The sequence below is a fragment of the Rhinatrema bivittatum genome, chromosome 19 (genome assembly GCF_901001135.1).
Source record: "Rhinatrema bivittatum chromosome 19, aRhiBiv1.1, whole genome shotgun sequence".
In the NCBI taxonomy this organism is placed as follows: domain Eukaryota; kingdom Metazoa; phylum Chordata; class Amphibia; order Gymnophiona; family Rhinatrematidae; genus Rhinatrema; species Rhinatrema bivittatum.
Genome location: NC_042633.1, coordinates 30,336,530 through 30,363,067, shown reverse-complemented (window position 1 = coordinate 30,363,067; position 26,538 = coordinate 30,336,530). Strand labels below are relative to the sequence as shown.

At 46.3% G+C, this 26,538-nt stretch overlaps 2 protein-coding genes across 2 annotated transcripts in view; both read right to left on the bottom strand.

The window, feature by feature from the left end:
* Positions 1–15,453, bottom strand: part of LOC115080319 (zinc finger protein 850-like) — a 63,992-nt gene extending 48,539 nt beyond the window's left edge. Inside the window, 5 exon segments of the mRNA XM_029584469.1 lie at positions 5,932–6,045; positions 6,549–6,662; positions 7,384–7,497; positions 11,013–11,139; positions 14,155–15,453. Coding sequence (XP_029440329.1) covers positions 5,932–6,045; positions 6,549–6,662; positions 7,384–7,497; positions 11,013–11,139; positions 14,155–14,202 — 517 coding nt within the window. The 5' untranslated portion in view covers positions 14,203–15,453.
* A 6,111-nt stretch (positions 15,454–21,564) lies between these two features.
* Positions 21,565–26,538, bottom strand: part of LOC115080317 (zinc finger protein 84-like) — a 44,099-nt gene continuing 39,125 nt past the window's right edge. The window contains exons 10-13 of the mRNA XM_029584468.1: positions 25,719–25,835; positions 24,985–25,104; positions 24,599–24,712; positions 21,565–23,337 (exon numbers count right to left, since the gene is read on the bottom strand). Coding sequence (XP_029440328.1) covers positions 22,346–23,337; positions 24,599–24,712; positions 24,985–25,104; positions 25,719–25,835 — 1,343 coding nt within the window. The 3' untranslated portion in view covers positions 21,565–22,345. The remainder of the gene's footprint in view (positions 23,338–24,598; positions 24,713–24,984; positions 25,105–25,718; positions 25,836–26,538) is intronic.

The following is a 26,538-nucleotide window of genomic DNA, read 5'->3' as shown; positions in this document are numbered from 1 at the left end:
TAACATGTAGGGAACAATCGTACTCTCACCTACGAAAAAGTTCTGATAAACTGCTTTATTTCAAACAATTAAAAAATGAATTGAGAAGAAAGAGGTAAGTTTCGTATTAGAGATGCACGCCTCTGCGGCGTTGCGTCCTTCTTGTGGTAGAATCATTAACTTGCCTCCTTCCTCCTTTATCTATTTTATTTGTAATTCAAAAAAAAAATTTTTCAAAATGTTTTTTAATATATGAATTTTTCTCTAAAAATCAATTATTTTCTCCACCTTGCATAATGGGATCATTTGAATTTTTTCTTGCCATAAAAAATTTTTTTAAGAGCTTATGTTAAATATCCAAGTTCTTTGTCCCTGTGCTCGTAGACATGACAGAAAGGGTACCCCCTTTGAAGGAATCTGTCATTTCTACGGCTTGCTTCTCATATTCTTGAACTGTGGAACACAGTCTCCGTAGCCAAAGAAATTGACCTACGGGAAGATTCTCGTGGGTGATATGAAGAGTAATGCAAAACCATGTTCTTGTCCGTCGGTTTCCGATAAATTGAAAACTGAAATCTTCCAAAATCTACCCTAATCTGAATATCTAAAAAAGGTATACTTTGCTTACGGTACTGACTTGTGAATTGTAAATTCCGATTGCATGTATTAAGCCATTGTATAAAATGTTGTAATTCTTCGGCTACAGAGACTGTGTTCCACAGTTCAAGAATATGAGAAGCAAGCCGTAGACATGACAGAAAGATTCCTATCTCAGTGATAAAAAGGGCATACAAAAGAGCGAGATGGGCAAACAGAGATTTACTTTTACAAGCAAAACCAGCACAAATTCGCGATTGGTGTATGTATTACCATTCACACCACAGACATACAAGTTGAGAAACAGCATTCTTAAACATTGGCCCTTGCTACAAATGCACCCGGTGTTTAAAGATAAGCCCATGTTTGCGCTGACAAGGGCAAGAAACTTGAAGGATATTATGGTACATTCCAATCTACAGGCACAAGTAGGACATGAGGAGACACATACAGGTGGTCATAATTCATGCAAGAAATGTAATGTGTGCATACACATGCATGAGGGTTCTCAATTACAAATTCCAGGACGTAGAGTGTTCTATTTCAAGGATCATTTCACATGTGATTCCATCAATGTATATATGCCTTGTGGTGTCCGTGCAATTTGATATACATTGGAAAGACCACACGGAAAATTAAAATAAGGATCCAGGAACATCTGAGCCGTCTACGCAACCACACAGAAGGGGCGCCGTTGGTGGATCACAGGCAAGAGATGGGACATCAAATCCAAGAATTCAAAGTAGCTGTTATATTTCAGATCAAGCAGCATCCTAGGGGAGGCGATCTGAACCTTAAACTTATGCAGATGGAGCAATGGTTCATTTACACATGGGACACAGTAGCCCCAAAAGGGTTTAAATCGAGAGATAAATTGGTCCATTTTGGGCTGAACCAATATTGCACATTAGCATAATTCAGAATATCCCCCTTGGTGGGCCCTATAAGGTCCAAAAATTGGCCTCCACCAAACGAAGAGGAACACAGCTACATAATGCGTGATCACTAGATCACAGAGATAATGCAGGGCACACATTTTGACTCACCTATAAAAGATTGGGGGTAGTTTAAAGGAATTGAAAAGCAGCAATGATAAGAGATAGTAATTGGTTAAAGTACATAATAGCAGCGAAACAAAGAAGCGCAGAAAAAAGTATTATGCAAGCAGTTGAAGTATTGTAAGATAAGATCAGGTAAAGGGTCAAAAAGTACAGCATTAGCATATGAGCAGGACAACATGACATTATGCAGACATGGTGGTATTACATTAAGGAAGCGGCTCATACAATATACATAGGGAGATCGCGGCAACTTTCAAATACATGGAGTCTACAGATGGTGAAGAGATTTTAACAGTTAAATATAAAATAAGTGTTGAAGCATAGGGAAGGTTCAACAAGAACTAAAAATGAAAAAAATGAGTGAAATTTAAATCAGCATAGAAGATAATTTCCTACGATCTTTTATGGAAAAACAAATACAAGATAGTTCTCCATCAAGTCCGCGTGAGAAAGGGAAGAGGCCCGACTGACAGAAGGCGAAGGTCCAACAGGTCTCCTTCAAGTCCGTCAAAAGGCGAGCGCTTCCGCTAAGAAAATAAGAAGCAGCTTTAAGCATCTTTTGAATAATCAAAAAGCTTTAAGCATAGTTGAATATTCAAAAATAAGGTTCCAAGTCTGCAAATACACAAATCAAAAAAACATACAATTAGGCAGCCAATTTCGGCCACCGAAATTGATAATAAAAAACAACAAAATACACAAACCAATGGGTGACGTCATCAATTAGGAGGATCAGTAGAACACCCTAGGGTGCTAGCACCCAGGATCCGAGGAGGACAAAGTGATTGGCTAAGGGGACGGCTTAGAAAAGCCATATTAAAGTGGGGATAGAGAGAGACCCTCACGTAAAGTTTTCAGACGCAGCAATAGTAAGTACCTATACTTGAATAGTGGTATTGTATTAGTAAAATGTAATGTAGGTTGAAACCGACTCATTTTTTAAAATATTTTAGCAGGAGTCAAGTGCTTTCTTGATGGCAAATCCATAAAATTGGATACCAGAAAGGTTTCCCGTGGCCCCTGAAGCAGGCAGGTAGCTGCCAAAACATGGCCCATGTCGGGCAAGTGGAAGAGGACCCCTAACAGCAGCGGCAATAATTAAGCAGACATTAAGCTAAGTGGACTGTTTAAACAAAAACTTACAGTAAAAACTGGGTCTGACCGCACGGGAGCTCAATAAGGCACTGTTCTAAAGAAGATATAGAAAAAAAGAAAAGTTTGGCAAAGCAAAATTAAAGAATAAAAACGCGGGAGCTAACACACAGGGTCAAGCCAAGACAGAGGCTGACGCTCAGCTAGCCACCGCACAAAAGAAAGCAGGCAACAAGAGGTTTCCTTGAATGTTTGTTGGTTGTAGAGTTAATCCAAAGGGGCACAGGTAATCACTACCTGAAAGAGAACTTCCACTCTGATTTAATACAAAGGGGCAGTGGTATTCACTACCTGAAAGAGAACTTCCACTCTGATTTAATACAAAGGGGGGCTCTGGTAATCACTACCTGAAAGAGAACTTCTACTCTGATTTAATACAAAGGGGGCTCTGGTATTCACTACCTGAAAGAGAACTTCCACTCTGCTTTAATACAAAGGGGCACTGGTATTCACTACCTGAAAGAGAACTTCCACTCTGATTTAATACAAAGGGGGGCTCTGGTAATCACTACCTGAAAGAGAACTTCTACTCTGATTTAATACAAAGGGGGGCTCTGGTAATCACTACCTGAAAGAGAACTTCTACTCTGATTTAATACAAAGGGGGCTCTGGTATTCACTACCTGAAAGAGAACTTCCACTCTGCTTTAATACAAAGGGGCAGTGGTATTCACTACCTGAAAGAGAACTTCTACTCTGATTTAATACAAAGGGGGGCTCTGGTAATCACTACCTGAAAGAGAACTTCTACTCTGATTTAATACAAAGGGGGCTCTGGTATTCACTACCTGAAAGAGAACTTCCACTCTGCTTTAATACAAAGGGGCAGTGGTATTCACTACCTGAAAGAGAACTTCCACTCTGCTTTAATACAAAGGGACACTGGTAATCACTACCTGAAAGAGAACTTCCACTCTGCTTTAATACAAAGGGGCACTGGTATTCACTACCTGAAAGAGAACTTCCACTCTGATTTAATACAAAGGGGCACTGGTATTCACTACCTGAAAGAGAACTTCCACTCTGCTTTAATACAAAGGGGCACTGGTATTCACTACCTGAAAGAGAACTTCCACTCTGCTTTAATACAAAGGGGCACTGGTATTCACTACCTGAAAGAGAACTTCTACTCTGATTTAATACAAAGGGACACTGGTAATCACTACCTGAAAGAGAACTTCTACTCTGATTTAATACAAAGGGACACTGGTATTCACTACCTGAAAGAGAACTTCTACTCTGCTTTAATACTAAGGGGCACTGGTATTCACTACCTGAAAGAGAACTTCTACTCTGCTTTAATACAAAGGGGCAGTGGTATTCACTACCTGAAAGAGAACTTCTACTCTGATTTAATACAAAGGGACACTGGTATTCACTACCTGAAAGAGAACTTCTACTCTGATTTAATACAAAGGGACACTGGTAATCACTACCTGAAAGAGAACTTCTACTCTGATTTAATACAAAGGGGCAGTGGTATTCACTACCTGAAAGAGAACTTCTACTCTGATTTAATACAAAGGGGCAGTGGTATTCACTACCTGAAAGAGAACTTCTACTCTGATTTAATACAAAGGGACACTGGTATTCACTACCTGAAAGAGAACTTCTACTCTGATTTAATACAAAGGGGCAGTGGTATTCACTACCTGAAAGAGAACTTCTACTCTGATTTAATACAAAGGGACACTGGTATTCACTACCTGAAAGAGAACTTCTACTCTGATTTAATACAAAGGGGCAGTGGTATTCACTACCTGAAAGAGAACTTCTACTCTGATTTAATACAAAGGGACACTGGTATTCACTACCTGAAAGAGAACTTCTACTCTGATTTAATACAAAGGGGCAGTGGTATTCACTACCTGAAAGAGAACTTCTACTCTGATTTAATACAAAGGGACACTGGTAATCACTACCTGAAAGAGAACTTCTACTCTGATTTAATACAAAGGGGCACTGGTATTCACTACCTGAAAGAGAACTTCCACTCTGATTTAATACTAAGGGGCACTGGTATTCACTACCTGAAAGAGAACTTCTACTCTGATTTAATACAAAGGGACACTGGTATTCACTACCTGAAAGAGAACTTCCACTCTGATTTAATACAAAGGGGCAGTGGTATTCACTACCTGAAAGAGAACTTCTACTCTGATTTAATACAAAGGGACACTGGTAATCACTACCTGAAAGAGAACTTCCACTCTGATTTAATACAAAGGGGCAGTGGTATTCACTACCCGAAAGAGAACTTCCACTCTGATTTAATACAAAGGGGCACTGGTAATCACTACCTGAAAGAGAACTTCCACTCTGCTTTAATACAAAGGGGCTCTGGTAATCACTACCTGAAAGAGAACTTCCACTCTGATTTAATACAAAGGGACACTGGTATTCACTACCTGAAAGAGAACTTCCACTCTGATTTAATACAAAGGGGCTCTGGTAATCACTACCTGAAAGAGAACTTCTACTCTGATTTAATCCAAAGGGGCATAATAGCTCAATAATACACTGCTCAACCCTATCCACACCTACAAGTGAAAGCACCCCCGCTATCCCTATGCTCCCTCTTCCACACCCTTCCCCCCCCCCAACCCTTTCCCTCACCCCTCCCTTTTGTAAAATCCAACATATTTCACCCCCGTCTCACCCCCCTTCCCCCATCCCATTTTTCTGTCCTATCTTATCCCCCATCCAACCTGTCTTGCCTAATCCCTCCCACCTCCCACAAAATATGAAACCACAACCCCTTTCAAAAAAGTGGGGGTTTTTTTCAATTTTTTTTGTTTTCAGATAGGACATCTGGTTAATAAAAGTATTTTCTGTATACAATATACGTATATGAAGTGCTTAAACTGTTGTTCAAGGCGATTTTTTCTTTTTTTTTTCAATGGTAGTGTTTGTCGCCTTGTTGTGGCAGTAATTATTTGATGCCAGTTTCTAATCTCCCAGTCCTATGCTCTCCCCTGGCATAGCCTGTACAGAGTCTTTCCTCAATAGGGTCGAAAAACCAGCCTGGACACTTGCAACACAAGCTCCTGGGACCAGATGGTTCTCCCTCAATGCGCACGTAGATTGCCAAAAGCAGGCTTGCTCAAGGATTGAAAAACCTTCTACAGTACTGGTGCCTCACCTGTGCTGGGGTTGTAAGCACAGTCCATGCCAGCGACATGCGGAGGGTCCCGGGCACACGGCCCTTCCTCTTCTTTAATCTGGAGTGAAACTGCGGCATCAGCAACGGGATACGCTGTTGGAAACACAAGGGTGCAATAGTTCAGGTTAAGCTAGAAGACCCTACAAAGCCCATCCCACTGCGCCCACACAGACCATGGGATTACCCCAACATGGCTCCCCATGCTATATGGCACAAGGAGACTGTGAGGGGCGACTCTCTGATGTTCGAATATGATTAGAAAGTGCCTGGAAAATAGAAATGAGAAGCTACTCCGACAACAGAGCGAGCTACAGCCCCAACTGAGGTCATCACGTCCGCTCTCTCCAATGCCGTGCTATTCCATGATTTAGCCCCAAACCAGCACGAGAGCCCACTTGACCCGAAAGTCATCATGTACATTCAGTAAGCATCATTTCGACGCAGTTGTGGGGGAAAATAGGGCGAGTGGACAAAAAGGACCACAAGTAAGAGAAAAAATAACCATTGGTGGGGGGGGTGGGTTCCCCCCTCAGTCTTGATATGTTCCCACTCCCAACTCCAGCACACACTGACATTTAATTTCCTGTAACACCCACTTGCACTGCGAGTCTCCCCAGCAACTCCCTCCTCCAAGTCCGCAGGGTCACTTAAAGGAGCCTCATCATCCGTTTTGATCCTTACGAGAATATCGGGGCATGGGGTTGCCAAGTCTGCGAAAAAAAAAAAAAAAAAACACAACATGAAATGAAGTAAATATTATAGATTTTTAAATCCATTCCCTTAGGTGCTGGAGGCTGCAGCTTCTTGCAGCACGGCCCAGAGAGCAGACCACTACCCTACCCTCAACACCCAACAGATCCTCATCCTGAAACCCAGAGCTTCCCATAACACGGATGCTCTCCTCTCAGGATGCCGTGCCTCTCTGGGATCATCGTCTCTTTGAAAATTCGAATACTTTCTCCTGCTTTCTAGCTGGGGCATTTTAGCAGAACTACAGGAGAGCTCGCAGAAAAGTAGAAGCCCACTGGTTTCTTTACAGGCTGGACCAGTCCAGAATTATGTAGGCGAGGGTCCAAAACTACACAGCTCTCTTTCGGCAGATGCAAGGAAATTTTCCTGCCGGTCACACTCGCCTGTTCTCAGGCCTTGCTGCCCTTGCTCAAGTGAGATCAGATGGATCCAAACAAAAGAACCTTTTCTACCATCAAAGGGGAAAGGAAATGGAGACGCTATGTGTTTTACTGACCCAAAGGTGAATGTCACATCGCAGTTATAACAAAGTCAGATGCACCCAGCAGCCGAGCATTCAGGAGTTTAAAAAACACTTAACAAGGTGGTTACCCCCTCTTCTCCAAAACAGAAAAGTACCCAGCAGCAGCTGCCCACGGACCTCGCCCAACCCTCCTTTCAAGTCCTGGGGTTCCAACTTACTTGCGTAGGAAACGTTAATGTTCTGGATTTCTCCCAGGTCCTGGTTCCACTTGCTGTTCAGCGCTGCCTCTTTCTTGACCCAAAACACAGTGTCAGGATTGACGATTCTGTAACCTTTTGCCAGAAGAACAGAAACCCATTAGGACATGCCAAGCCTAGCCAACGATCAAATGGGCAACATTTAAAAAAAAAATCCTAAAAACAAATTGTATCTGTGCTGGACGGTGAAGTGTTAAAAGCTGATATGGAAAGGACTACAGAAGGACAGGCAGATGGGGCAAACAGGGAGCCCAGGAGATCATCTGTGTCATCTTCTGCCTCCGAGGATGATTCGCTGGACCTAAACCCTCCCACACAGATAGGGGATCTAACCTGCTCTTAAAAAATCTCCGGAGGAAATCCCTGGACGCCCCCAATAGCTCATTCAGTGCTCGAATCACAGTTAGAAAGTTCCTCCTTAATATCCAACCTCACTCTACCCCACTGTCATTGACTCATCGCGTTGTAAAAAACAAGATGATTCATTTATAAACCAGGAACCTTCCCACTAAATTAAAACTGCATGGCATGCAAACACACATTGAAGACCAAAGAGTGGATAACCTCAGATGAACACTCCCTGCCTGCCGGAGTGCCACTTGGCTCAGCATTGAGTTTATGGATATCGGAGGATCCACAGCAGGCCTCCCAGCAAACCTAAATTCGCCCTGCTACCTGCTGGCCCTAGGCTCTGCAGAGGCTGACGGCTTCCCATCTACAAGCTCGTTCTGTCTTCTTGTATTTACGCAAACAAATCATGCCAGTATATAAAAACCTTAAATAAAATAAATAAATATAAAGATTGATCTGTTTAATCAGAAATCATTTTAAAGGCCGGGCAGCAGGATACAGCCAAAAGTCCGTCACCCAACACATAACAGATTTGTGATTGTGTGCAATCGATGAACTTGAAAACATTAACCTATATTAATTCCCAAAGCCCTGGGGGAAAATTAAAAAAAAAAAAAAAAAAAAGGGGGGTCAGCGAGAGCCACATCGTCCCTGCACTAACCAGTAACGTCCAGTTCCCCATGGAGGCCCATCCTGCCATATTCTTCCTGACTCGGCAGACCCCGGGGGACTCAAAGGAACAGCACTGGAAAGAAGGAATTGAAGGGGGCCACCTAACGGCTTTCACAAGTTACTTCACAACATGGGCAGTTTCTTTTTTAAACTAGAAGAGGACCGCAGGTTCTGCTACCTTCATCTGCTGGAGACAGAGAAATACAGAAGGGGAGCAGGTGGCACACCGTGTTAGGAGTGGGTGCCCTGCAAGCTGTTCTCTGTCTCCATCTGCTGGAAGGGAGGCATAACCCACGGTCTGGACTGATCCGGGCGCGGACAGGGACATGGTTTTTAGCTACTGCTACCAGGGTACATGGTACTCTTAGCTGTGTTCCCTCTGGAGATGCTGCACAGACAGACGGTGTATGGCTTAATTATGGAAGTCCATATTCAAAAGCATTTAGACAGATACCTCAGAAGTTATCTGGCTAAATGAAGATTTGGGCCGGCTAGAATTTAGTCGACTAAGTTAGGGACCTTCTGAGGGCATAACTGGGAGGAGTTGAGTTAGCCGGTTAAGTCTGATATTCAAAGTTAGACAGCTAACGTAACTTAGCCAGCTAAGTCTGGTTAGGCCAAGAGTGGCCCTAGTTAGCCGCTAGCTTTAAGATAGCTGGCTATAGCCAATGATACAGCTGCACTACTGAATTTCCCTTCAGAGTTGGCTGGATTCCCTATCAAGGAATCGTTACATAAATCCCTTATCTTTTGGGACAGTTGCTTCCAGGAAATCAGCTCACTCCTCTTTAAGCTTAACCTAGTCATCAAAGACAAGACCGAATTCCTAATCATCTCTCAAGATGTAAACCTCCTGACTAGGGAGACAGCCTATCACCTAGATGATCAGCCTCAGGTCGATAGCCACTCTCTACCTAACTTCCCTTCAACAATGCAGATAACATCAAAAATACCTCTTACGTAAGAGATTTAGGCACCCTCCTGGACAACCAGCTGAACCTCAAAAGGTTTGTCAACAATACGACGAAAGAGTGCTTTTTCAAATTACAAGTCCTTAAAAAGCTTAAACCTCTCCTGCACTTCTATGATTTCTGCTTGGTTCTGCAATCAATCATACTCACCAAAATTGATTACTGTAACTCATTGCTGCTTGGGCTCCAGGCTGTCACCATTAAGCCTCTACAGATGTTACAGAACTCAGCCGCCAGGATTTTAACGAACTCAAAAAAGAGGGATCACATCACACCCATCCTTTACAACCTTCACTGGCTCCCTATCAAATATAGAATCCTCTACAAAGTGCTGACCATCATGCACAAAACTCTTCACAACCTTGCCCCAATCGATCTCACCTTCCAGGTTCGCCCTAATAACTCCACTAGAACAATGAGAAGAGCATTCCAAGGCACTCTCTTCGTCCCTCAAGCTAAAACGTCTCTTAGGAACAGGGCCTTTCCTACCGCAGGTCCCACTCATTGGAATACTCTCCCACCAGACCTCCGACAGGACCCTTGCCCCTTCTCCTTCAAGAAAAAACTAAAAACTTGGTTATTCAACCTTGCGTTTCCAGAACCCGCATTTTAGCTAACGCATTCTCTCCATTTTTCGCAACACATCCCTTCTCATTTCTCTGGACAAGTATGGTTTGGTTTATTATAAGTTCTCTCTCATATTTCGCTTTTTTCTCTAACATATTCCCTTGAAGAGACCCTCAGATACCCTTTAGTCTTATTATGCTTGTCTTTCCTCTATTTCTAGCCCTCTACGTATCATCTTATTTTCCTACTCCCTAATGGATCCATGCCCAATTAATTGGATTGATCACTTATTGTGACCCTTATTACTATGTAATTCTAATTGTTTTCCTGGTCAGTTAACATTCTGACTATGTTACTCAGAGTTAATGTACTAGGGGCTGACGTCAGATTGAAATCTGATCCGTCTCCAACTGCTAGCAGGAGTACACTATACCCGTTGGTTCTGAGTCCATCTGCTACACGCTAGGAAACTAAAAATAATAAATATGGATGAGTTTATCTGGCTAACTTTGCTACCCAGACAGTGACTGAATGTGGACCTCAGTGTCTTGTTCCACAGAGGGACGGGAGTTTGCCCTTTCAGAAAGATCAGAGAAATGGAAGCCCTGGGAGTCTTCTGAACCGCAGGTCATCCCCACGCTCCTCCAGCAAATCAGTTTAACATTTTGTGGGCTGTACCCCCAAAAGCATTCATAAAACTGTGCATACCACAAGCAAAATAGGTTTACAGTGTTTACTGATTATTGTTTTTGAGACTGGAAGGAGAGGGAAGACGACCAAAAAAAAAAACACACTACACACACTATCTATCCCGACCAAATTGACAAATGACATTGAATTGGTCTAGTTCATTTGCATGCAGACACTCGTGCGTACAACAAACAAAAAAAAACAGAGGGAGCTCAGCTGAGCTCTGCCATCCTCCAACCAGGTGGTATCGGACAATAATCACACCTAGAGCAAGGGATAGCGTTTGGAAGACTCTTGCAAGCACGGTCAAAGGGATTTGAAAAAGAGAAACATCCTTACCCAGAGAGAGCAGGGCTGCGTGAATCTCCTTCATCACTTTCCTGTAAAGCGCCTTCTGCCACTCCTCCAACACCTCCCACTCTTCCGCTGAGAAGTAGGCCGCCACATCCTTGAAGGTCACCGAGGCCTGAAACAGCAAGACCCAGATTTCAAGAGGCATGGGTGACATTCCTCGAACCCTCCCTGCGACTGTTTGTTTGTTTGGAAATGTATTAAATCGCCTCACAATGGAGGCCGAGGCGATGTACAAAAAACAGACACAAAACAGTTAACTAAATACATAGAATAATAATAGCAAGATGACCTATTAACATTAATATAAAACAAAGAGCAACCAATAAATTATTTAAAACATGTCACCCGAATCCGCCACCGGCTGCTGGAGTGTAAATACAAACCCCCCTCCTCACAGTGATGTCATGAGATAATCTCTAGCCTCCTCACCCCTCATCCCCAAACGGCTCAGGGTCTGCGGAGATTGCCTAATTCGGTGCATGCAGAAACCGGCAGTTGCTGTAGCCACTGGGAGGGCAGTTTTCAAGATCCATTTTATACAGGTAAATAGCAATTTACCTGCATAAAATGACCATTTTCCCCAAGAAATGTACCCTCCTTCGGTGGTGTTGCAGAAGGCGGAAAACTATTAAAGAGATATTTACGGGAAACATTCCCAGGGGGCACTTTGGATGGGATCAGAAAATAAAGAACAGAAATTCTGTTTTTAAATCTGTGCCCGTTATTTTTCTTACGAAATGTGCAAGGAAAAAAACAAACAAACAATGTAGGTCCAAAAAGCCTGCGAGAAAAAAAAAAAAAAATTTGTATCCACAGATTTTGCCCCACTGCAGTCTGAAGCTCGTCCCCTAAAACTATACATCTAAGCATGCAATAGGATAATGCCCAGCGGAGGGGTAATCAGAGGCACAATGCCAGCACTTGTGGGGGGGGGGGGGGGGGGGGGGGTGCGGGAGTAGGGTTGCCAACTTTTAACCATCAAATTTTCAAACATTTGGAGATGCTCTCTCTTATCTTCACTCGGGCCGGTTTTTGGGGTGGGTGAGCCGGGCGGCTGCCCAGGGTGCCATCAGATGAGGGGTGTCCTCAGCACCATAGGGACAGGAAGGAGAGGCCCAGCAGGGTCATAGCAGATCCATCCCACCGCGGTCAAAGAGAGGAACTGCGTGGACATGGTGGATCCCACCCTGCTGTGACCGAAGATACACCCAGCCTGGCTGTGGCGTATTCCACTCAGGAAGACAGGCCTAACCTGGCCATGCCCAAAGACCGAAATTTCATAGCTGCGGCAGATCCCATCCCACCGCAGCTGAAAAGAGGACTGGGGGGGGGGGGCCCCCATCAGTTGAAAGGGATTGCTTTTCACCCATGGTGCCTTAAATCCAGCTCTGATCTTTCACTGATGGGGTAGCACATGTGACTTTTATTACCACTCTTTACCATTACATAAAATACAGAAACCTATAATTTGATAGCAGATAAGGACCAATCTAGTTTGCTCAATTACTTCCTGCTACAGTGTCTTAGAGCCAAGTTGATCTGTGGCTTTTCCCTCACTTCTTTGCAATTAATAAGACCATGCTTTCTTTAAATATTATTGGTTTTGCCTCTATCATTTCCACTGAGAGGTTATTCCATGCATCCACCATCCTTTCTGGGAAAAAATATTTTCCTATGTTATTCCCGTGTCTACACCTTCAGAGCCTCGTACCATGACCACTAGCTCTCGAACTTCTTTATTATGAAAAGGGCTTGCTCTTACCAGCCCAGGGACCAAATTACAGTTTTGCAACATTCTTTAGGCCTCTAATTATTTCATGGACTGAAGTCTATGGGGCCAAGCACACTGTATAACACGCAGTCGGACTCGGGATAAATAGGCTCTAATCCACCCCCTAATGCAATGGGGGATTAGCGCCTAATTAACGCGTGTCCAACGCGGAGCAAATGAGTTAGCGCTCAACATATGCAAATGCATGTGAATGAGGCTATTTATTTAGATTTATATTCTGCTTGTCACACTGTTTTCAGTGCTTCAAAGTGGATTACATTCAGGTACTGTAGGTACTCATTCACTCCGAATGCAAAAAGATAAATGTGCGTCTATCGCTCAGATATTAATGCCTGCCTGGAGCAGGCGTTAATAGCTAAGCCCATTGAAAAGAAGTACAGAAAAGCAGAAAAAAATGCTTTTCTGTACTTCTTTTTTAAAATAAAGAAAAGAAAATATGAAGACCAACACCGGTAAACTCGGCGTCGGTTTTCATAGCCTGTCTGCCAGTGATAAAAACGGGTCACGGTTATGAAAACCGACGCAGAGTTTGCCGGCGTCTGTCTTCAAAACCGGCAGCCGCAGCGTTAGGAAACAGGCGCTTCCTAGCGCCACCCCCTAATTTCCATATTGTAACTTTCTCACACCCTTTAATTGATTCACTGTATTTAAAGTTCACAGTTTTATTGGAAATATTTATTACGTTACGCTATACTTTACACACATTGTTATTTGTAAACCGGGTTGATGTGATGCCTGTCATGAAACTCGGTATAACAAAAATAATAAATAAATAAATAAATAAATATTGCATGGCACCCCCCCCTTGCGGGCACCATGCATGCATTAAAAAAGCAGGCGCTGAAAAGTCAGCGCACATAATTGCATCAGCCCCTATGTAAGTGACACAAAATAAATACATCCAGCACACTGAATATACAGTAGCTACCAAAGTGCACACTATGTTTATTGATTTTTGTTCACCTTTCATTGCATTTTTTGTGGGGATTTATCAGTGTGCATTACAAACAACAACAAAAGGGAGAAAAAAATCAGTGGGAAAAAATGTAGCTTGGTTTGTTTGTTTATTTACACCGATTTTCTCCATTGTTGTTTGCTATAACAAACACTGATAAATTCCCAGGAAACTGAAAATAAACAACCTTAGCTTGTAGAATTGAAAGGGAGAGTCAGGCGCATGAAGGCTAAAAAAAATCAGGCCAGTCCCGCACATTTTAGCCCAGTACCTCTCCCCCCCATCCCGAAAAAGTCTGGACAGTTGCAAGTCCCTGCGGGAGGGTAAGAAACGCCTCGACAGGACGGGAAAGCACGCGTGGGAGAAGAGGCGGAGCTTACCTCACGCGGCGCTGGCTCCCACTGCCTCGCTTCCCCCTCGTGGGACATCCTGGCCGGTGCGGGGCAACGTCCGCACCACAAGGCAACAGGGGGCGAGGGAGGAGAAGGAATGAAATGGGGGGGGGGACGGAAGTCGTGCGAAACCTCCTGCACGAGCCCTTACGGGCTGTGACGTCCCAAGCAAGTTGCACCAATGGCGCTGCCGGCAGACCGCGAGGGCATTAGTGGCGCGAGATGAGGTGGAAACGGCGACCCGCGCCGGGGCCTCCCCGCCATCCCTGCCCGACGGTGTCCCCTTGCGCCGCTCTTCGGCTCCGGCGGAGAGGGCTGCGGCAGTCCTTCCCTGGCAAAGCTCTAGTGCTCGGAAGGACTTCCGGGTAAAAGCTCTACTTGTCCGGAAGACTTCGGGGAGGAATCGCTATTAGTTCGGATAACTTCCGGGACGGCTCCCAAATCTAGTCCTCAGTTCCCCACCCAGTCCCATTTTCCATCAATATAAACGACAGCTTTCCATTTTGGGTCCATATCGATCCTTCTTTACTATATTATTCTGCACTGGATCATCATAGACTGTAAATCTTTCTAAGGGAAAATTGTTTCTTACCTGAACATTTTCTTTCCTGGGTTTTGCCTCCCCACCAGCAGATGGAGAAAGAAAGTTGGCACCTAGTCTCACAGGATTGATCTGTACCCAAGCCAAAATAGAAATACCAATACAATAACCAACTATCGTCCTCTGAATGAGCAGAGGGAAGAGGTAAACCAGGAACAGATAAGTGCGCCCACACAAAACCCGCTGTAGAACTATCAAAACCTGTGCCATTCTTCAGAGAAATCACACTAAAAGAGCTTGAGCAGATTCCGCAATTATCCCTTTCCTCAACTCGGTGGGATTCTGGCCTGATCGGTGTTACTACAAGAACAAAAATTTGCACGTAACCAATTTTCCTTTCCCTGTACGTACCCAGGTCAGTCCACATTCCTGGGGATCTACCAAAGCTTCCCTAAACATGGAAGGATTGTGAGAGTCCCGCTCGAAGCACACTTTCACCAAAACCCATGGCCTCTGGGGCCTGGTAAAAATGTGCAACGATTTCCAAGTAGCCGCTCTACAGATCTCCTGCAGCGAAACTTGCTGTCACTTAGCCTAGGAGGCCGCCTGAGAACAGGTAGAATGCATCCAGTAGCCCCTCCGCAACAGGGCAACCCTGATCGATGTATGCAGAGCTAATAGCCCTTTCAACCACTGCCAACTGTGGCTCTTGACTCCTCATGACCCTTTTTGGCACCACTCCACAGCACAAAAAGATGATTTGACAAGCGGAAGCTGTTCTAACCTTCAGGTACTGCAACAGAGCACGCTTTACATCCACCAGTAGTAACTTTTTAGCTTGAGGCGCTGTAGGGTCCAACTTTGGGAAAGGACAGGAGCTCTACTGATTGATTTAAATGGAATAACGACACCACCTTCAGCAGAAAGGAAGGAACTGTTCTCAAGGACCCTCCCGCATCTGAAATTTTCAAAAACTACATGACAAGGTCTGAAGTTGCAAATTTCGACGAGCTGAACAGATTACCACCAAGAAAACCACTTTCAAAGTGAGATCTTTCCGTAGTAGCTAGTTTCAAAGGTTTAAACAGAGGTGCACACACGCTCTTAAGGACTACGTTAAGGCTCCAGGAAGGACAAGGCTTCTGAACCGGAGGACACAAATGCTTTACCCCTCGTAGAAAACATAGTTCGTCTGGATGTGCAGCCAAAGATATCCCTCGAACATTACCTCAAAGACAGCTGAACGCCGCCACCTGAACTCTGAGGGAATTAAAGGATAAACCTTTAACCAAACCCTCCTGTAAGAAGGCCAAAATATACACCACCAAGGCTTGCATAGGATCCACCTTCTGCCCCGTACACCAGGCCTCAAAAACTCTCCATACTCTCACATAGGCCAGGGATGTGGAAGTCTTCCTAGACTGCAAGAGGGGAGCGATGACCCCTTCCGAATACCCCTTATTCCTCAATCGCTCCCTCTCAAAAGCCAGGCTGCTAGACAAAAGCAATCTGCCTGATCTAAACAAACGCAGTAGATTCGGCAAATGAGCTGGCAGCAATGGACCGTCCACTGCTCGGTTGATTAAGTCCACAAACCATGGATGCCTTGACCACTCTGGTGCAATGAGAATCATGTCGCCCAGATGAACCTCTATGCACCACAAAATCTTGCCCACTAACGGCCAAGGCAGAAACATATACAGAAGGACGTCCGTCAGCCAAGGCAGAAATAAGGCATCTACTCCTTCTGCTCCTCTCTCTTCACTGGCTGAAGAAACGGGCCTTGGCATTGCGTAAGGTCGCCATTAGATCCATGCACGGCCTGTCCCACCTGTGCATGATGAGGCACATCGCTTCCTCTGACAGCTCCCACTCTCCGGGGTCCAACCGCTGCCGGCTCAGAAAATCCGGTTGCACGTTGTCCGTGCCTTCTAAGTGGGAGGCTGCTAACCGCTCCAGGTGTTGTTCTGCCCACCCACTCAAATCCCGGGCTTCCTGAGCCACTGCCCAACTTTTGGTGCCCCCCTGCGGTTGATGTAAGCCACCGTTGTCACATTGTCCAACTAGACTCTCACTAGGGGCAGAAATGCCTGAAGAGTCAAATGGATGGCTCTCGTCTCTAAGCGATTGATGGACCACAAGGCTTCCTCAGTCAACCACCGCCCTTGTACAGACTGGTTCTGGCACACCGCTCCCCATCCAGAGAGACTGGCATCAGTGGTGATGATCATCCAGATCGGGATATCCAAGTCCACACCCCGTCTTAGCTTGTCCGGCAGGAGCCACCACGAGAGAGTGGACCGCACAAACTCCATAAGTGGGAGAGGTAGCTGAAACTGCTCTGACCCTTTTTTTTTTTTTATTATTATTATTATTAAGGAAAACCTTTAAACAGGCAATGAAAACAATGCAAACACTTTCCTTAATAAGAGTGGTTGCAGGCTCAGTCCATCCTTCGGGGAGAGGGAACCAGGAGCCCCAGTTTTCTGCCCTGTCTGGCGGAGGACCAAGCAATTAAAGGGTCCCTGATCCCCTGCTTGTCCGTCTCAGATTGGCAGGATGCCCCACCAGGACCTAACAACCCCCCTGGGAGGTAAACATTCCTAAATCTTCTAGTCCGACTCTGTTGGTTTTTTTGTTGTTTAGTGAAAACTCAAAGACTACAAAAGCTTTGCACCTCCACCATCTGCTGGAGACAGAGAAATAGTGAGGGACTGCAGGTGGCACCTGGTGTTAAGTGTCAGTAAAACATTGTCTCCATCTGCTGGAAGGGAGGCACAACCCAGGAGTCTGGACTGATCTGGGGATGTACAGGGAATGCATATTCATGGAGGTCTACCCTGAAAAACTAAGCACCTGGAGGATCCCATAGGGACCGGGTTTAGGAATCGTGGACATAACCAAAGGGGAAATAAAGAGCACAGCCATCTCCATTTCATAAAAAAAACCCAAATAGATACATGGTATTAAAACACCAGCCTAGTGGCATTCAAAACTATAAATCCTGCCCTTTTGGCGGTTGCTATTCTGTTAAGTAGGGATAGGCAACGCTGAGCCTAGAGTGCTACAAACAGATCTGGTTTTCACCATATCCACAATGAATATAGATATGTTTGCAGGCAATTGCATGCACATCTATCTCACATATTCGTTATGGATATCCTGAAAACCAGACCCATTTGCAGCACTGAAGAACCAACATTGCCTATCCCAGTGTTGGGAAAACCTTGCACCGATTACTTTTATTCTATGTGGAAATCAGACTAACAAATAGAAAACAAAAAACTTGACATCTAGCAGAAAATAAAAGTGAATCATTAAGCATTCTCATGATTCCCAGCACACACTTTTTATTACAAGAGCGAGAGAACCAACTCCCCCATCCGCAACACACACAGTCCTGAGAATCCTAATCACCAAGAACGCAATCCAGCCCAAATTACTAAGACAGGACGCAGCAGATCCTAATGAGGTAATCCATTTCTGCACCTAAAATCTGGAACGAGGTGGCACTTCCCCCTCAGTCTTCAGGGAGCCACTTCATTTTCCAGAAAAAAAAAAGCTAAGGCATGCTTGTTGAATTAGGCCTTCCCATAGTCTGCTCCCCAGAGAATAAATTACTTATAATGCCACTTTGAAGGGGCCTGTAGAAGGGTTGCCGAAGTGGCCAGCAGCTAGAAGTGAAGAGACCCCATTTTGTGCTCCTGATTATGCATATCCTGGCGTTTAAAAACCAAACAGGAGAGGAACTCAGCAAGCGGCGAGAGAGATCAATTAACAGACTAAGAAGACCACACCACCCCTCCCTGCCACCCCGCTGACGAAGGATCCAGCGGCTTGGAAGGCACCACACACACAAGAGAAATCTGCCAGCCACTTAATGGCCAGAGCCGAACTTGTCTGATCCCTGGAGAGGACAAAGCTAAGTCCTCTTAGCTCAGCAGGCGAGCAGAGACACTAATCTGTTTTTCCATCGACGGCAACAGCCTCCGGGAACTCCAGCTCCTCTCGGGGCTCAGCAACAGAGACATCTCCAGTGGCGAAAGAATAATCTCCTAAGTGTTCTGGGGATATTTAGCTAAGTTTATTAATAACATCCTAAGCAAGTCAAGGTTATTACCATGTGCATTCCTCTGGGTTTATTCAGAACAGGCTCCTTAACACAGCATGTTCTTACAGTGACTATAGTACAAGTTTCTTACCTCAAGAGGCACAAGTTGTTCTAGTCTCAGACACTTCAGCCTTACAATAACAACAAGTCTGATTCTGAGATAAACAAACAGTTGTGCACTCCTGGGCATCTCACATTGTATATAAAAGGTAAAATAAGTGGTCATTTTCTGTAGCACTGTCAGCCCCCCCAGGGAGAGAGAGGGTAGGGGAAGTAGGCAATAGCCCAAGGGCTATAGCAATACTCTTATAAATCCTTACAGCCCTTTGACTCGATTGCTAATGACCCTGCAACTACTGGTGCTGTTATTTTGTACCTGCAGTTTAATTCCAATTTGATTGGAATCTGCCTTGAGACCAATCATGGAAAAAAAAAAGGCAGGATATCAAATGTTTGTAAATACATTTATTTCTACCTTCAAAGAATTCTTAGATTGGTAAGGCAACATTTCCCTTTGCTGAATCCATCTTCCTTTTTTCCCCTTTAAGCATGTCTATCCATATGACCAGTAATTCTGTTCTTAAGAATAGCTTTTACTATTTTGCCTGGTGATGTCAGGTTCGCTGATCTTTAGTTTCCCAAAATATCCTGGAGCCGTCTGGCATTACACGGACCACCCTCCAAGTCTTCAGGCACAATGGCTGATTTTAATAAGTTATGAAACTGCAGACCTGTTTCTAGCAATCTACATGGGAGTTCTTTCAGAACTGGAGCGAATACCATCAGGGCCTGGTGATTTGTTATGCCGAGTTGCTCTATTACATTTTCCAGTTATTTGTGCTGGCGAGACATTTACCCAATCAATATTGGGATCATTTAAGTCTCTCTAGAATTGTACACAGTATTCCAAGTGAGAGTCTCCCCAGGGATATTGCCCCTGTATAGGTCCCTCGTGAGACCTCACGTGGAATACTGTGCACAGTTCTGGAGACTGCACCTTCAAAAGGATATAAACAGGATGGAGTCGCTCCAGAGGGAGGCTACTAAAATGGTCAGTGGTCTTCGTTCTAAAGCATATGGGGATGGACTTAAAAGATCTAAACCTGTACACCCTGGAGGAAAGGCAAGGTAGGGGAGATATGAGAGAGAGAGAGATTCAAATATCTCAAAGATTTCCATGCACAGGTGAGCCTCTTTCAACAAATAGGAGGCTCTAGAACCAGGGGTCATGCAATGAGGGTGAAAGGAGGTAGACTCAGGGGTAATCTTAGGAAGTATTTTTCAGAGAGGGTGGTGAATGTGTGGAATAGCCTCCCCGTGGAGGGATAAGCACAAGGGATCTCTAAGGAAATGAAGGGAATTCTGATGCTAAATTAATTGGGCAGATGGACAGACTGGATGGGCCATACCTTTTTTTTTCCTGCCGTCATGGCTCTCTGTTTCTATTAATTGGGTAAGTGTCTCATTATGACATACTAGCAAGGTTAAGTTCCTATATGCCAGGACAAACTGCTTCATGAAGCAGATTGTCCTGGAACAGAGGGAGGATCTATTTTAGCTGAATGCAGGATGTGGTACAAGATAGTGCAGCCAACAGTACTCATAATGCAATCAAATTTGACAATTACTGGAAGGAGGATATTAAGGAAAATTGCTTCCTGCCAAAGCAGTCACCTTTCCTCTCTGTCAGTTTGCTCCGGAATTATTTTTTCCAAGCCACCCTGCAGAGCATCAGTTCAGCATCCATATCCCACAGTGAGACTTTAAATCATGCCTTCCCCTACCCACCCCCAATATTCAGAAATGTCCCCTACAAGGTCATTTGACAGCGGACCTCATGTTGCTTGCTGAGAGAGGAAGCTCGTGGCTTGATTCTCTGCAGCGTCAGGGCATACTGGCAGCCATCGCCACATCTGATTTTTGAGCCATGGGGCTTGTACAAAGGCCTTGCTAGCAGCATCTAGTTAGGGAACGATGGGCAACTGATCAGGGTCAGGGCTGCCAGAGTGAAAGGCAGACAAGCAGTAATAGTTAGTTGCCTGGGGTCATGGAATTAAACCTTCCCCGGGTGCCATCTTGGCCTGCTGTGGAGCACCAGAAAACAAACCTTTTCCTGCTGCTATCCCCATCCACCCATGGGCCCCAGGAAACTTCTCCTGTTCAGTTCTCCGCCCAGGAAGGAGGTCCTCCCAATATTAATAAATCTCGCCCCAAAGTTAAAGCCAACGAGGAGTCCAACCAAATCTGATAGGCTCTGGGCTAGATCAGCTGCTAATACAGGGGCAAATACTACCCACCTCCAATTTTAAGCTTATGCAATGAATACACTTCAGCCCAGGCTCGTTATTCAAAATAGCCTTTTAGCACCCCTCTGTGCCCACGGTGTAGACGGGAAGAAGGCACTCATTAGGGGTTACCAGGAAGCTGGAGTGCTGGTAATATGCGTGCTCGAGAGCTGACGCTCGGATGAGGACATGAGAACGGGGTCACTGCCCCTGCCGTCAGCGTTGTGCTGGTAGGGAAGGATTCCGCTCCTTTCCACACAGGTCTTGGGGGTGACGGCAGCTGGGAAGACTCAGATCACCTCCATTCTGTGCCTAAGGTTGCAGTGACGTTTTATATTGCGTACTCGATAACTCAGGCTGCTGCCATTCTCCATAAATCTATGACCACACGACGCGGACATCCCCATTTTGGTTTTCTTGTACGTCTTTTTATTGTAGTGTTTATTCACAAAATGTCAAAAAAAAAAAAAAAAAGAACTATTAAATTAAAAGAAAAAAAATAAAATAAAAGGAAAATCCCGCTAGTGCTCCCGAAACAGTCTCTTTCGTACAGCCTCGCAGCCCAGAATAATTCACCTGGCGTCAGAGACGTTCTCTGCGGAACAGAAGCAAAATGGCGTGGGGGAGCAGGTATGAGGAGAAGGGGGTCCTTCAGAGTCTGTGGCAGCCTCTCTCCTCACTCCCAGCAACCTAGGGAGCTATTCTGAAGCTTTTTTTTTACCATTTCGTGTTCCTTCCCTCTCCTCTTACGGATTCTCAGGGCCCCCCATTCAGCATTCTCTCCCCTGTCTCTTCCCCTCTCCTCAGACTATGTTTCAATTTCACACGAGGGAGGAGGAGGAGAGCAGTTTGAACATTCAGTACGGATCCTTATAGCGAGTGGGCTGTGAACCGACAAGCTCTCCCCTTCCCACCATCCGGACACGCTGTGCCCTCTCCCAAGATGGCTCCTTAGTTTGTCAGCTCCCAGCTGACTCAGTACAAGTTGGAGTCTCTCCACCATAGGTCCTGGTATTGAGCCAACAGTAAGTTGACAACCTGACTTCTCTCTCTCTCTCGGATGGCCCCCCTCCCCCCCCACACACTCTCTATCTCCTGTTGAATTAATCTTGTGCATTCAATGTCAAAGCCCCTGTGTGTTAGCTTTCAACTTTACGTGCATTCCATGACCAGACGGAGCCGGCTCCATTCCCCTGGAAAGGCCTCATCTTGCTCCCGGGAGGCTCCACACCAGGCCTCCCCCTATTTCCGCACCTTTCTCTCCCCCGCGTGGGTCCGCTGGTGTCGGATGAGGTTGGAGCTGTCGCTGAAGCGCTTCCCACACTCCCCGCAGCCGTACGGCTTCTCCCCGGTGTGGGTGCGCAGGTGCTTGACGAGGGAGGAGCTCTGGCTGAAGCCCTTGCCGCACACCGTGCAGACATAGGGCTTCACCCCGGTGTGGATCTTCTGGTGGCGCAGGAGCTGGGCGTTGTGGCCAAAATTCTTCCCACAGGCGGCGCACAAGAAAGGCCGCTCCCCCGAGTGCAGCTTCTGGTGCTGGAGCAGCGAGTCCCGGCGGCTGAAGCTCTTCTCGCACTCGGCGCACTTGTGGGGCCGGGCCCCGGCGTGGCTGCGATGGTGCAGGATGAGGGACACCCGGTGGCTGAACGTCTGCTCGCACTGGGTGCACTCGTAGGGCCCGCAGCGGGGGGCGTGGGTGCGCTGGTGCTTCAGCAGGTTGGAGCTGTTGCAGAAGCTCTTGCCGCACTCGCCGCAGCGGTAGGGCCGCGCCCCCGTGTGCGTGCGCTGGTGGGAGCGCAGGTGCGAGCGCTGGCTGAAGCTCTTGCCGCACTCGGCGCAGCCGTAGGGCCTCTCCCCGGTGTGCACGCGCTGGTGGCGCACCAGGATCTGGCGCAGGCGGAAGCGCTTGCCGCAGTCCAGGCAGGCGTGGGGCCGCTCTCCCGTGTGGATGTGCTGGTGCCGGGCCAGCAGCTGCTTGCGGACGAAGCTCTTGCCGCACTCCCCGCAGGCGAAGGGCTTCTCCTCGGCGTGCGCGCTCAGGTGCTGGATGAGCGCCGAGGGGTCGGGGAAGGTCCTCCCGCACTCGGTGCAGCGGTACGCCGCCTGCTGCAGCTCCAGGGGCCCGGGGGCCGTGGCTGCGTCGAAGCCGGCACCCAGTTCGCTTCCCGGCGAGGGGGGTCTCCACGGCACAGCGGATTCCTCGCCTGCTCTCCTGCACTTTCCAGAGTGGGCTCCTGCCAGGTGGAAAAAACAAGCAGATTAGGATTCACCAAGCAATTTGCTGCGATTATTGAAAAGGAGAAAGACTGGCTGCAGTAATTTTGATTTCTGATCTGCTCCTCATACAGCAAAGATCCCAAAGCACGTAGATGTTCAGCAGCAAGACACACCCCAGCCTCCTCTGGGGTGCCCGGACTGCCCATTTCCGGGGCTTCAGCTGAAAATACACTTCCAAAAGGGGGAGGAGGATCAGACCCGGAAGTGACGCACACTCGGAGGGGAATTAGATCTCAGGCACAAGGCGATACACCAAGGTCACACGTGGAAACTTGAGATTAAAAGGGCAGCCTTGACCTTCCATAAAGCAGAATGTGGTATCTAATGACGACAGTAACTTTCCAACCAGCGCACAGGCGCTCTTTGGCACGCGCCCAGATACGTGGCCATCTTTTTTTTTTTTTTATAAGATGCACGCGTACATACACGCATCGTATAAATGAGCCTGACCGTGTGCATATGCGCGCCCGTGCACATAAATCCTGCGTCTACCGCGCAGGTCAGGCCATTTTTAAAAGGGGCACGCGTCCACGCCACTGCACCCAGTTAACCGCGAGGGCCTCCAAACCCCCCCTGGTTTGATAGGATGCACTCCCCCCCCCAGACCCTTTAAACCCAAGAAATGGCTCTGTTTATTTATTATTTATTTATTTTTTTTTAACTTACATCTCGTCCCTAGCAGAATGAAACTTACGCACCGCCGGACCTGGCCGCGCTCCCAGGTGTGCAAGTATTTACGGGCACATCTCTTGGCAATGCCCCGAACCATCCACGCAACACCAAAAACCACGCCCCTTTTGGAAAAGGGTTAAGAGGTGCGCGCACGTATCTGGGCGGCTTTTAAAATTCGGCTGGCACTCACCAGCCTGACTGGTACGCTCAACCCCCCCAACTGATGTGTGCGCTGGGCTTTTAAAATTCACTTTTAAGCAAATAAACAAAACAGGCCACCTCTTGTCTTGGAGTTCTAGTCTATAAAACACTCGACTCTCAGAAATAAGAACGAATCTTCCAGCGATCCTCCGTTTTCTCTGGACCCTAGTTCCCGACAGTGCCACACCATGGGCCCTACGATCCAGCACTGCAGGCGCCATGCTTTCACCGTTCATGCAGAGTCTTCTCCCCTAAGTTTGATTCGTGCCGTCTGGAACCCACTGAAAAGGGAAAGATGAGCGCACGGGACCGCCAGCGTGGCAAGGCCCAGGGTGAGACACTTACCCAGGCTCTCCACCTTCCCCTCATCGCCAGAGCACACCACCACCTCCTCCTCCTCCTCTTCTTCCTCCTCCTGCTTTATCCACAGCGCAAGCTCGGGATCGTACACTGGATAACCTGTTAGGAACCGAAGCAAGACACTGGCGGTTTTTAATAGCCTCGCCTCGAAGCACAGAGCCCATTAAAGCCCCAGCGGTATTCTGGAGCGATTCAGGGGCCAGGCACAAGAAATTCAGTAGGGCCCAGCTCCTTTTTTCCTACCCGCTGTCCTCAAAAGCCCATTAGAGGTGTCACGGGGATACACGTAAAGCATGAATCCAGAGCGGATTTTCATCAGCCCCTTTCACAGAACGCGTCGAGCTCCAAGGCTATAATTTGGCCGCACTCACGCGTGTGGCGGGGACTCCTCCCGTCCTCCCCTTTCTGCGGGTCTCGCTGGTGCTGTCCCACACATGCCATTCCTTCCGAGTTCACCCTGAAGAAAACGTCCGGCTTCACCATCCCACATTCTGCGCATACACACAAAAAAAAAGAAATTGGCAAACGCTGTTCAGTTTCAGGATAGGAAGCGAAAACCTTAAAGAAATGCAGCCTAATACCACCAAGCACCCAGAAACTGGGGTTTCTCCTTCTGACACAGACAAAGGCGGAAATCTGTGGTTGTCCTGGCTCGTCTCTTTCTCATAGAGCTGGCAGATCAGACCCTCGTCTTTGCTAACCAGAGGGGGAACTCCAGTTCATTATGGGACCTTTAAAATCAGAGACGGAAGCAGAGGAGAGGGAACGTGTGGAGTGGTAGTAAGAAACGATATAAAAAAACATGAAGTACTGACTTAGCTCATTATTAGGAAGTCACGGGAGTGAGTAAGTATCAACCCAGATATACAGAATAACTATTGTCTTAGATAGACCCATACATTGAGATATACAGGCCAAGTGATTGCCTGTGGTTGGCTTGGCCTGCTCACCTCAGAGATGACCTCTTCTCGAGGCTGCAAACTGTCCCCATCCCCCTTGACCCCTTATTTTCTGCAGCAAGAAGGAAAAACCTTTTACCGCTCTCCATCCCAGGCCGTGGCTTTGCTGGGCTGCTTAATCCCAGTCCTCCTGGCCTGCTTCTCACCTGTGGCGGCACTGCTGTGACTCACCGACGTCCCTTCCGCGTGACATGGGCCCCCGGGAGCCGGCTCCTGCCCTTTCTGGATCCTCACCAGGACACTGGGGTTCACGATGGCATAGCCTACCATGGCAGAGAGAGACAGCAGAGAGGTATACTCAAGAGAGTAGGCGCACGCAATTGCCAGCCCCTCCCTCCTCATAAACTGGATAAAATCGGAGGGGGGGGGGGAGGGGGCCTCTTCTCCCCTACACTCCCATCAGAACCCTCTCATGTCTCCAGATGGAAAACATTCAAACTGTAGCTTGTTTCCGATTGCAAGGTTTGCAACAGAAAGGACCTAAGAATCGAGCCATCCCATGGTTTTCCACCGGCTTCATCAAACATACACTTTTGCTTCTTCTTACACAAGTTCATGGCTACGTTACCCGTCAAAAGAGATTTTCTGTAGCAGGGCCTATACATTGGAATGCCCTACGCCAAATCTCAAATGGTAAGGATTTCAAAATAATCACTAAAAACATCTCTCTTTAGAGAAGCATTCAGAGCCACCGACTAAGAGACCAGGCAGCTTTCCTTGTTTTACTCTGCTGTGCTTATAATGATTTTTATTCTTCCTATTTTTTTCTATCTTTTATGTTCGTTAAATTTAAAGTTAACAAGTTTATTTTAAATATCTTTAGGTATAAGGATATTAGTAATATTGATATGTTACTATGTCATTTTATTCATACTTTTATTATTATTGTGTTTATTTTTACTTTCACTTTATGAAAGTTTAGTTTTTATTATTTTTATGCTCAATGTTGTAAACCGTTTTTGTTCA